This window comes from Somniosus microcephalus, chromosome 6 (assembly GCF_052327205.1).
Source record: "Somniosus microcephalus isolate GS21.2 chromosome 6, FLI_Smic_1.0, whole genome shotgun sequence".
In the NCBI taxonomy this organism is placed as follows: domain Eukaryota; kingdom Metazoa; phylum Chordata; class Chondrichthyes; order Squaliformes; family Somniosidae; genus Somniosus; species Somniosus microcephalus.
Genome location: NC_140992.1, coordinates 61,701,700 through 61,713,948, shown reverse-complemented (window position 1 = coordinate 61,713,948; position 12,249 = coordinate 61,701,700). Strand labels below are relative to the sequence as shown.

The 12,249-nt window shown below is 45.5% G+C and overlaps 1 protein-coding gene across 1 annotated transcript in view; it reads right to left on the bottom strand.

Annotated features, from left to right (window-relative positions):
• Window positions 1-11,712, bottom strand: part of zmat3 (zinc finger, matrin-type 3) — a 78,475-nt gene extending 66,763 nt beyond the window's left edge. The window contains exon 1 of the mRNA XM_085991181.1: window positions 11,407-11,712. Within this exon, the coding sequence (XP_085847307.1) occupies window positions 11,407-11,446 (40 nt within the window). The 5' untranslated portion in view covers window positions 11,447-11,712. The remainder of the gene's footprint in view (window positions 1-11,406) is intronic.
• Between the last annotated feature and the right edge of the window lie 537 nt (window positions 11,713-12,249).

The following is a 12,249-nucleotide window of genomic DNA, read 5'->3' as shown; positions in this document are numbered from 1 at the left end:
TCACTACCCCTGCCGTCGCCACGCCGATCACAGCGGCAGACAAGACCTCCGGAGAGACTCCAATACACTAACTTTTAATACACTTCACCCCGCCGGACTCAATTTTAAACAAGGGGTGAATGTGGTAAACCACTGTTTGTATTCCTGTTTGTCCTGTTTGTATTCCACTGTGTACATGCCTGGACATGCCTCGGCTGACTCCTCCCACAGGTCCTAGTATAAAGGTGACTGCTCCCCAGCCCTTGTATCCTGGACCAGTCGACCACTCGAGGCAGACCTCCATTCTGTTGTTAATAAAAGCCTTTAGTTACTCTTCTAACTCTCAGTCTTTTATGAGTAATTGATAGCGCATCAATTAGCATGGATAGAGAATTGGCTAACTAACAGAAAGCAGAGAGTCGGGATAAATGGGTCATTTTCCGGTTGGCAAACGGTAACTACTGGAGTGCCACAGGGATCGGTGCTGGGCCTCAACTATTTACAATCTACATTAATAACTTGGATGAAGGGACCGAGTGTAATGTAGCCAAGTTTGCGGATGATACAAAGATGAGTGGGAAAGCAAGTTGTGCAGAGGACTCAAAGAATCTACAAAGGGATATAGACAGGCTAAGTGAGTGGGCAAACATTTGGCAGATGGAGTATAATGTGGGAAAGTGCGAGGTTATACACTTTGGCAGGAAAATAAAAAAGCAAATTATTATTTAAATGGAGATTACAAAATGCTACAGTTCAGAGGGACCTGGGGGTCCTTGTGCATGATACACAAAAAGTTAGCCTGCAGGTACAGCAAGTAATCAAAAAGGCAAATAGAATGTTGGCCTTTATTTCAAGGGGGTTGGAGTATAAAAACAGGGAAGTCCAACTGTACAGGGTATTGCTGAGACCACACCTTGAGTACTGCATACAGTTTGGGTCTCCTTATTTAAGGAAGGATATACTTGCATTGGAGGCAGTTCAGAGACGATTCACTAGGTTAATTCCAGAGATGAGGGGGTTAACTTATGAGGAAAGGTTGAGCAGGCTGGGCCTATACTCATTGGAATTTAGAAGAACGAGAGGTGACCTTAATGAAACATATAAGATACTGAGGGGGCTCGACAAGGTAGATGCAGAGAGGATGTTTCCCCTCGTGTGGAAATCTAGAACTCGGGGGCACAGTTTTAGAATAAAGGGTTGCCCTTTTAGAACTGTAGGAAGTCACACAACACCAGGTTATAGTCCAACAGCTTTATTTGAAATCACAAGCTTTCGGAGCGCTGCTCCTTCATAAGGTGAAGTGGAGAGAAGCATACGGGCACAGCATATATAGTCAGAAAAAACTGCCAGATGATTACAGGTAATCTTTCTAACTGCCCTTTATCGCACCTCGGCAGAGAGATAATCACAGCAATCAAAGGTGTGAATGGTGTCCAAACAGGTCAGTCAGGAAAACATTACATCAAAGAACAATGAGGTGGGGTCACAAGGGGTCAAATGTTGCAGATGCTGGGGTCTGTATGAAAAACAGAACAAAAAACTTTGCTGGAAATCACAGCAGGTCCGGCCGCATCTGTGCAGAGAGGACAAGCCAACGACGACTCGAGTCTGGATGACTGTACGTCAGGTGGGGTTACATGTAACGTGACATGAACCCAAGATCCCGGGTGAGGCTGTCCTCATGAGTGCGGAACTTGGCTATTAGTTTCTGCTTGACGATTTTGCGTTGTCGTGTGTCTCGAAGGCTGCCTTGGTGAATACTTACCCGAAGGTCGGAGGCTGAATGTCCTTGACTGCTGAAGTGTTCCCCGACTGGGGAAGTTTTTTTTTCTGTTTTTCATACAATCCCCAGCATCTGCAACATTTGACCCCTTGTGACCCCACCTCATTGTTCTTTGATGTAATGTTTTCCTGACTGACCTGTTTGGACACCATTCACACCTTTGATTGCTGTGATTATCTCTCTGCCGAGGTGTGATAAAGGGCAGTTAGAAAGATTACCTGTAATCATCTGGCAGTTTTCTCTGACTATATATGCTGTGCCTGTATGCTTCTCTCGACTTCACCTGACGAAGGAGCAGCGCTCCGAAAGCTTGTGATTTCAAATAAAGCTGTTGGGCTATAACCTGGTGTTGTGTGACTTCCTACATTTTTCCACCCCAGTCCAACACCGGCATCTCCACATCATGGCTACTATCAACACCACAAACTGCCGGCTCAAAGTGGAGAGGATCTCCAAGAAGATCACGCATATAGACACAGACATCAAGTTTCTACAGAGATGCAAGAAAGCAGACAAGATCCCGAAAGGACTACAGATCACGAACCCACTCAAGTCGACCTACAACACAGACTACACTGAGAGACTCTGCAGTCGTACCTCTCGCACACTCCTCAACCATCTCGTACACCAGCTCTACAGCAGACGCCTCAACCTCGAAACCAAGATAGAGTCCATGTTCTCAGGACACAGCAGACCAGCTACAAGACACCGCCAAGCAGACGAGGCAACGGAACTACAATGCCTACATGCACACCAAGAACAGGAAGCTTGAGAAACTCGGCATCACCACCAGCAGCAACCAAGCCTCCCCCGGTACCACGGTTGGAACCACAGGGAAGTCCATCGTCAACTTGTCCAACCACATCCTTCAACCAGACGAAATCGAAGTTCTCAGCCGAGGGCTCAATTTCTGCCCCACCACCAAAATGGACCCCATCGGCCTCGCGGCAGACACAGAGGAATTCATCAGGAGAATGAGGCTCTGGGAATTCTTCCACAAATCCCAAGATGTCAGCAGCGAACCCAATGAGACAATAAATGATCCGGAACAGCAGACAGAGGGATCCGCGGTGCAGCAACCGAAGAAGAGTGAGTCATATTGGACCCCTCTGGAGGGCCGCTGCCCTAAGCTTGACATGTATGCTCAAGCTGTCAGGAGGTGCATCAACGCCAGATTCATCAGCCACACTCACAAGACAGTCCAGAGTGTCACCCGAGCACAACGCAACGCCATCCACGCTCTCAAGACCAACCGCAACATTGTCATCAAACCAGCAGACAAAGGAGGAGCCATCGTCATACAGAACAGAATGGACTATTGCAAAGAAGCATACCAACAACTGGACAACCAGGAACACTACAGACAGTTACCCGCAGATCCAACCAAAGAACACACCCGCCAACTCAACAGACTGATCAAGACCTTCGATCCAGACCTTCAAAGCATCCTACGCGCTCTCATCCCACGTACTCCCTGCGTGGGAGACTTCTACTGCCTCCCAAAGATACACAAAGCCAACACACCCGGACGTCCTATCGTATCAGGCAACGGAACCCTGTGTGAGAACCTCTCTGGATACGTCGAGGGCATCCTGAAACCCATCGTACAGGGAACCCCCAGCTTCTGTCGCGACACTACAGACTTCTTACAGAAACTCAGCACCCACGGACCAGTTGAACCAGGAACACTCCTCGCCACGATGGACATCTCGGCACTCTACACCAGTATCCCCCACGATGACGGCATCGCTGCGACAGCCTCAGTACTCAACACCAACAACAGCCAATCTCCAGATGCCATCCTACAACTCATCCGCTTCATCCTTGACCACAATGTCTTCACCTTCGACAACCAGTTCTTTACCCAAACACATGGAACAGCCATGGGGACCAAATTCGCACCCCAATACACCAACATCTTCATGCACAAATTCGAGCAAGACTTCTTCGCTGCACAGGACCTCCAACCAACGCTATACACCAGATACATCAACAACATTTTCTTCCTATGGACCCACGGTGAAGAATCACTGAAAAGACTACACGATGACATCAACAAGTTCCATCCCACCATCAAACTCACCATGGACTACTCCTCAGAATCGGTTTCATTCTTGGACACATGAATCTCCATCAAAGACGGACACCTCAGCACTTCACTCTACCGCAAGCCCACGGACAACCTCACGATGCTCCACTTCTCCAGCTTCCACCCTAACCACGTTAAAGAAGCCATCCCCTATGGACAAGCCCTGCGAATACACAGGATCGGCTCAGACGAGGAGGAACGCGATGGACACCTACAGACGCTGAAAGATGCCCTCGTAAGAACGGGATATGACGCTCAACTCGTCGATCGACAGTTCCAACGGGCCACAGCGAAAAATCGCATAGACCTCCTCAGAAGACAAACACGGGACACAACCAACAGAGTACCCTTCGTCGTCCAGTAATTCCCCGGAGCGGAGAAACTACACCATGTTCTCCACAGCCTTCAACATGTCATCGACGACGACGAACACCTCACTAAGGCCATCCCCACGCCTCCACTACTCGCCTTCAAACAGCTGCCTAACCTCAAACAGACCATCGTTCGCAGCAAATTACCCAGCTTTCAGGAGAACAGCGACCACGCCACCACACAACCCTGCCACGGCAACCTCTGCAAGACATGCCAGATCACCAACACAGATACCATCATCACACTTGAGGACACCACCCCCCAGATACATGGTACATACTCATGTGACTCAGCCAACGTTGTCTACCTCACACGTTGCAGGAAAGGATGCCCCGGAGCATGGTACATCGGCGAGACCATGCAGACACTGCGACAATGGATGAACGGACACCGCACAACAATCGTCAGGCAGGAGTGTTCCCTCCCAGTCGGGGAACACTTCAGCAGTCAAGGACAGTCAGCCTCCAACCTTTGGGTAAGCATTCTCCAAGGCGGCCTTCGAGACACACAACGCAAAATCGTCGAGCAGAAACTGATAGCCAAGCTCCGCACTCATGAGGACGGCCTCAACCGGGATCTTGGGTTCATGTCACGCTACATGTAACCCCACCTGACGTACAGTCATCCAGACTCGAGTTGTCGTTGGCTTGTTCTCTCTGCACAGATGCGGCCGAACCTGCTGTGATTTCCAGCAAAGTTTTTTTTTTCTGTTTTTCATACAGACCCCAGCATCTGCAACATTTGACCCCTTGTGACCCCACCTCATTGTTCTTTGATGTAATGTTTTCCTGACTGACCTGTTTGGACACCATTCACACCTTTGATTGCTGTGATTATCTCTCTGCCGAGGTGTGATAAAGGGCAGTTAGAAAGATTACCTGTAATCATCTGGCAGTTTTCTCTGACTATATATGCTGTGCCTGTATGCTTCTCTCCACTTCACCTTATGAAGGAGCAGCGCTCCAAAAGCTTGTGATTTCAAATAAAGCTGTTGGACTATAACCTGGTGTTGTGTGACTTCCTACATTTGTGCACCCCAGTCCAACACCGGCATCTCCACATCATGGCTTTTAGAACTGAGATGAGTAGGAATTTCTTCTCTCAGAGGGTCATAAATCTGTGGAATTTTCTGCCCCAGAGAGCTGTGGAGGCTGGGTCATTAAATACATTTAAGGTGGAGATGGACAGATTTTTGCAAGATAAGGGAGTAAAGGGTTATGGGGAGCGGGTGGGGAAGTGGCTTTGAGCCCAAGATCAGCCATGATCTTATTGAATGGCGGAGCAGGCTTGAGGGGCCAAGTGGCCTAATCCTGCTCCTATTTCTTATGTTCTTATATCGGTAGTAAGGAAAATGCTAGAATCTATTATTAGAACGTGGTAACAGGGCACTTAGAAAATCATAATATGATTGGGCAGAGTCAACAAGGATTTATGAAAGGGAAATCGTGTTTGACAAATCTGTTAAGAGTTTTTTGAGGTTGTAACTAGCAGGGTAGATAAGGGGGAACCAGTGGATGTGGTGTATTTGTATTTTCAAAAAGCATACAATAAAAGGTGCCACACAAGAGGTTATTAAGCAAAATTACGGCTCATGAGATTGGGGGTAATATATTAGCATGGATTGAAGATTGGTTAACGGACAGAAAATAGAGAGTAGAAATAAAAGGTCATTTTCAGGTTGGCAGGCTGTGTGGGGTCCGCAAGGATCAGTGCTTGGGCCTCAGCTATTTACAATCTATATCAATGACTTAGATGAGGAGACCGAGTGTAATGTATTCAAATTTGCTGACAATACAAAGTTAGGTGGGAAAGTAAACAATGAGGAAGACGCAAAGAGGCTGCAACAGAAGTGAGTGGGCAAGAACATGGCAGATGGAATATAATGTGAAGTTATCCACTTTGGTAGGAAAAATAGAAAAGCAGAATATTTTTTAAATGGTGAGAGACTAGGAAATGTTGGTATTCAGAGGGACCTGGGTGTCGTTGTACACGAATCACAGAAAGTTAACATGCAGGACAGCAAGCAATTAGGAAAGCAGATGGATTACAAAGGGATTGCAGTATAAGAGTAAAGAAGCCTTACTGCAATTATATAGGACTTTGGTGAGACCACACCTGGAATACTGTGTACAGTTTTGGTCTCCTTACCCAAGGAAAGATATACTTGGCTTAGAGGGAGTGCAACGAAGGTTCACTAGACTAATTCTTGGGATGAGGGGATTGTTCTATGGGGAGAGATTGAGTAAACTAGGCCTATATTCCCTAGAGTTTAGAAGAATAAGAGGTGATCTCATTGAAACATATAACATTCTTAAAGGTATGACAGGATAGATGCTGGGAGGATGTTTCCCCTGGCTGGAGAGTCTAGAGCCAGGGTCACAGTCTCAGGATAAGGGGCCGGCCAGTTAGGACTGAGATGAGTAGAAATTTCTTCATTCAAAGGGTTGTGAATCTTTGGAATTCTCTACCTGAGAGCTGTGGAGGCTCAGTCGTTGAGTATATTCAAGACAGAGATCGATAGATTTTTGGATACTAAGGGAATCAAGGGATATCGGGATAATGCAGGAATGTGGAGTTGAGGTAGAAGATCAGCCATGATCTTACTGAATGGCGGAGCAGGCTCGAGGGGCCGAATGGCCTACTCCTGCTCCTATTTATGTTCTTATGAAATGTGGAAATTTTTGTGATTCAGACATAGATATGCTGTTCTTTCTTCACTATGTCAAGATTTGTTTCCTTCTTATTGGGTAATTCAGTTCACTAACATTTAGGAATATTATTTTAATGTTGGGCAAATTAGGATTTGATTCTATAATTGTCCACGGCCTGTCAGTCTCTTCTATTTTGTAGGCTAGGCCTCGTGACTTGCTAGATTGCCTCTGCAAGGACATGTTGAGCAATCCTAAATTATTGTGTGCATGATTGATTCCCCTTCCCTCCCTCAATAGCTGCAGCTCTGTGGCAAAGGGGTACAGGTTAGGCGAAAAATACCTTAGAAAGACAACCAGTGGGTTGTAGCGGAAGGTCAACTGGTTCTCCCTCCTTCCCATCTGGCTCAGCCTGCGAGCTAAATACACAAGCTTCCTGAAGTGGCTGATGAAGTGCAACGTTCCCCAGCTGCCTATTTACATTTGTTGCAATTTTTCATTACCATTCACTAGCTTGCGATAGGTTTTTATCTGCACTCAGGGCACTGCCTATGAAACAATCAAAGATTATAACCTTGGAAGACAGCTGTCACAGTTCCTCTACATCATGGGGGTACTTGGGGAAACAATCATTAAGTTTGTAGGCTGAACATGTGGTATTTATCCACAGGAGGATTTTTGGGGGTGTTCCTGTTGTCCTGATGGTGTGTTGAAATCTATGGTAGGGTTCTTACAAAAGGGATGTTGCAGTGTGACTGGGTAATTAGTGCTACGTTTCACCTTGGGCCTAAAGGAGGGGGTGCTTTTGTTTTATCTAGGTTTCTGTCCATGGAGTTGTTGCCAGCTTGGGATCGGGTACGGGGAGTATCCTTCGGGCAGTGCAGTTCTTATCCCTTTGTTTTTCAGGTGCGTTAGCAGCCTCAGAGTGTCAAAGGGGAGTCCTTGGTCAGGATTTTGAGCTTGGCGGAATATAGCATTCATTATTCGATGCCCGAGCTTCAGAGGGTGTTTTTATGACATTAACAGCCTTGCAAATCCATAGCAGCTTAGGAGATATGAACAAAAATTGATAGTCAGTGCCTGTGGAAGTGTAGTTGTCTCTTGACTTCTGCATGGGCCCTGATAATGTTTTTAGTTTGGTAGTTGTGAGCTCTCACCACAATGCCCTAGGAGTGTTTTGGGTCTGAGGGCGAGCATCCTGTGGACTGTCCAGGGCGAGTCCAAGTCAGTTGCCAAGGTATAGGATAGATTGCAGGGCGCTCTAGGTGAAGGGGGATTAGTCTATTTTTCTCTACGCCTTCAGAGATGCTGAAGATAGATATTTTGTGATGTCCTTGGTTGTCAAGATTATTTATTTTTCTAGCTACCTCCTGGTATTTGTTCAGTAAGTAGCTCACCTGTATTCTTATTTCAGTAAAGGTTGTTGCTTCCCTCCCCTAGGCTAGCTTCCAGTAGACGGTGCTCCGTCTGACCTTTTGCCATGTGGATGTCAAAGATTTATGCAAGTACTGCATTAATGAAGGTCTCAGCTGATTTTGGACAGCAGCTCTGTGTAATGCAGTATATTCTGTTTCAGTCCTGTCTCAGGTTCTGGGGATACAGTACATCTCCTTGAGGGATGGCAGGATGGACTTTAAATGGCGTCTCCTCTGAGTCTTTGATGCAGGATGCAATGCACAAATGTGTTGGTTGTTATCCTACTGCATTCACTGCTATGCATCCAGGAATTGCCTTTAACCTTGTTTTGGGAGGAGTTTGAGTCTGCACAAAGTATAGTCTCTGTGGGTGCTGTATCGTTAGATTGGAACTGCTGGGAAATAAAGGAGGAACTTCTATTTGCTACTGGAGGAGGGAGATCAGTGGAACAGCCTGAATCATTTCAGTAAACAGAGATTAGCAGGCTAGGTCAGGATGAGGAGAGAGGAAGCAATTCTCCAATTGTACCTCCTATGGGACAGTGAGCACCCATGGTGGTTGTAGGTCCAGCTTTTTTGGATGCGTTCTTTAGTACCATTATAGTTTACTGCAGCGGATTAGTTTTCTGTAAAACTTTGCTACTATAATCCTATGACATCCCCAGAAATAGTGCAGAGAGAATGAAAGTATCATTCTGAATCAGTAGGGAGTGTTTTTTCCAAAGCGTAGACTGAAATATATTCACAAGGAAATGTGAGGGACAGCACTGCAACTAATCTGAATGTATCTGATTTGAGTACTTTCTACTGCAACCTTCAACAATGTTTCATCATCCAGTATCCAAGCAGAATTTGAAATAACAACAGAAAATGCTGGAAACACTCAGCAGGCCAGGCAGCATCCGTGGAGAGAGAAACAGAGTTAACGTTTCAAATCTGTGACCCTTCGTCAGTTCTGACGAAGGGTCACAGACCTGAAACGTTAACTCTGTTTCTCTTTCCACGAATGCTGCCTGACCTGCTGAGTGTTTCCAGCATTTTCTGTTGTTATTTCAGATTTCCAGCATCCGCAGTATTTTGCTATTGTCCAAGCAGAATTTGTCTAAAGAAAATAAATGATTCCTAATATTATAGTAAAACCACAATTCCCAAAGTTTGCCGTACTGTTACAGCAACATGTGTGCAGAAATGCTAGGAAACTGAGAAATGAGAAATAGTATTATTTGGCATCCCTTAAATAAAATCAAATGTTGCAAAAACCCAACTGGTTCACTAATGTCCTCCAACGAAGAGAATCTGCCACTCCTACCAGGTCTGACCTACAAGTGACTCCAGTCTCACAATATGCGGTTGACTCTTAATGCCCTCTAAAATGCCCCACTACCTTCTCACAGCAAATAGGCATGGGCAATAAAAGGCATGTCAACATTTTTATGGTGGAAAAGTCTATCTGCCTATCATATTGTAATTGTAGTCATACTGCCATTAGGTGCGCTGTGGCGAGAGTTTATCAGGTCAGACCACCATTCTTCCCTCCATCTGATAAGTTTTTATTTAATTAAGTCATTTCTGCCAGGTTTAATTTAATTCAGTTTTCATGTTTTTATTTTAAATCACTCAGTTATTGTTTCTGCTTTAGTCATTCTTGGCAGTTTTATTTAATTCAGTCATTGCTGTCTGTTTTTATTTAATACAGTAATTGTTGCTGTTTTGTGTTTAATTAATTCCTCTACTTCCAATGGGAAACATGACTACCTCCACATCTAACTACCTGCCGACAGGCCCAACCACCATTGTAATAATTTATTTAATTACTGACTTGACATTTTTATTTGCGTGGCTCTGATAATATCCTGGCCCCAATATTATGTACTTCATTCTGTGGCTCTGATAACTGCTGACGGGCTCGGCTCTGTGATTATTTATTTAATTATGCGGCTGATAAATAAGCAAAATTAATTCCTGACTTCCTATATTATTTATTTCATTCACTCGTTTTGGTTTTACTTATTTAGTTAATTCACTCCAATATTATTTATTTACTTCATTAACTCCGAGGATACCTGTTGGTCTACCGAGCTCTTGCATTATTTTATTAACTCCATTACTCTAAAACAATGCATCTTTTAATTCACCTCAACACAGGCATCGGAGATCCCATTTATATTAAAAGTCTTTTGAATGACACCCACTTCCTAGAAGTGTTCACATTCTCTCATTATCCTCTGACACTGTGCGCAATGCCGAGGGACATCAACTAGTACATATGATGTCGATAGAGATCTCATAAAATTTTAGAAAGAGACATTGCGTGAGGAAGGTGACAATCATTTAATCTATCCCCACTATTTCCAAGGTGTTTTTTTTAAGGAAAAAAGTGACATATTACAAAACCAATAGAAACGGATAAACATTTTTCCCATCCCCAGAGTCACTGGAAGCAGCCTCTCTTTTCATTAGAATATTCTCAATGGAAATAAGTGAGACGTGTTAGGTCTGTAACTCAGAATCAACGTACAGGTAACTAACTGGGTTCAATGGGGTTCTAAAACAAAAAGAAATAGCATTGTTCCAGCAACAGTGCTTTTAATATCAACGTCCCTATACAGTAAAAATCCACTGCAATCAAATAACCTTCCCAAGTACCATCATCAAAGTTAACGGGAGAGCTTTGAACATCCTACAGTACTAATTATTCTACGAAAATAGGCACTGTATTTTTCTAGGGAGCTCTTAAGATATTTCCATTAACCTTACCTGCTGCAAATCTTTGTGCACACATAGTTCTGCCACTGTTAGCTGGTAGCCGCGGCTTGTAATTTCTGCAGTTATTTTGGTGATAGCCTCCACTGTCTCAGACTCATCGCCATTTTCCCCAGCCTTTTCCCCTGTACCATTCCCTCGGAGAAATTGTTTACAGCTTCCAACATACAGACCATAAGCAGCGCTGATTACAGGGAAGGGGCTGAAACCCCGTTCTCTGCACAGCACACATGAACAAGCTGTCTTACCGCGAACGAACGGGGGGGCAGACGGTGTGGAAAGCGGCCAAGGCGTTCAGGCAGACGGGGTTGTGGCGGATCCGGGTTTATATTTCGCAGTCATTGCCCTGCCACTTACCCCCGGCACCGTGTTGGTAATGCTGGGCCGGCCGAAGCATGATGGGAAGTCCTTGGCAGAGGGTCCGCGCGGTCAGAGCTCGAGACGCTCCTCGTTTCAAAGCGTTTGTCTGGGCTCGAGGCGCGAGCGCGCGCCGGAGTTTGGACTAACGGCATCGCGGGTGGAAGTCGGGCGCTGCCATGTCCCGCATCGCGGGTGAACGTCGGGCTCCAGCGGCTCAATGCACGGTTGCTATGGTGAAGCAGCGCCTGTGGGGCAACCCTGGAGGCCGACGTGAGCGAAGCGTGATCCATTGGAGCCTCAGGCTGGGACGAGGAAGCGCGGCTTGTGTGTGGGGGGGTCTGTGAGTGAGCGAGGGGACTAGGAGTGCAATTTAGCTAAGTGCGTGCAAAAAAAAAGCGTCGACTAAACTGTCAGTACCGCGGGCGTTGGATCTTTAGATGTACAGAATCCAAGCAGAAGGCGGCGCCGGCACACCTGAGCCAATGTTGACAGCAAGTGCTCGATTTTGGGTTTCTTCCGCTGTATCGTCGAGCGAGGGGGTGGAGAGGAGAGGAGATTATTATTTTGTTTAAGCGCTATTAGCTTCTAACCTATAACTGAACTCGCTCATGCACTAGTTTTACAAAGTGCGTCAATTTCACCAGTAAGACAGTTTTTGCAATTTAAGTGACTACACCAATGCCAGATTATAGCAGCAGCAGTGCGAATGTTATGTATATGCGCACAACACTTTTTTTGAATATAAAGCAAAGCATATTGTCAAATAGAAGTGTAAGAACTTATTATTGATCGTCAAGTCTCACTTTCATTTCCCCAGTGTTGTGAGCTCAATGGCCCATA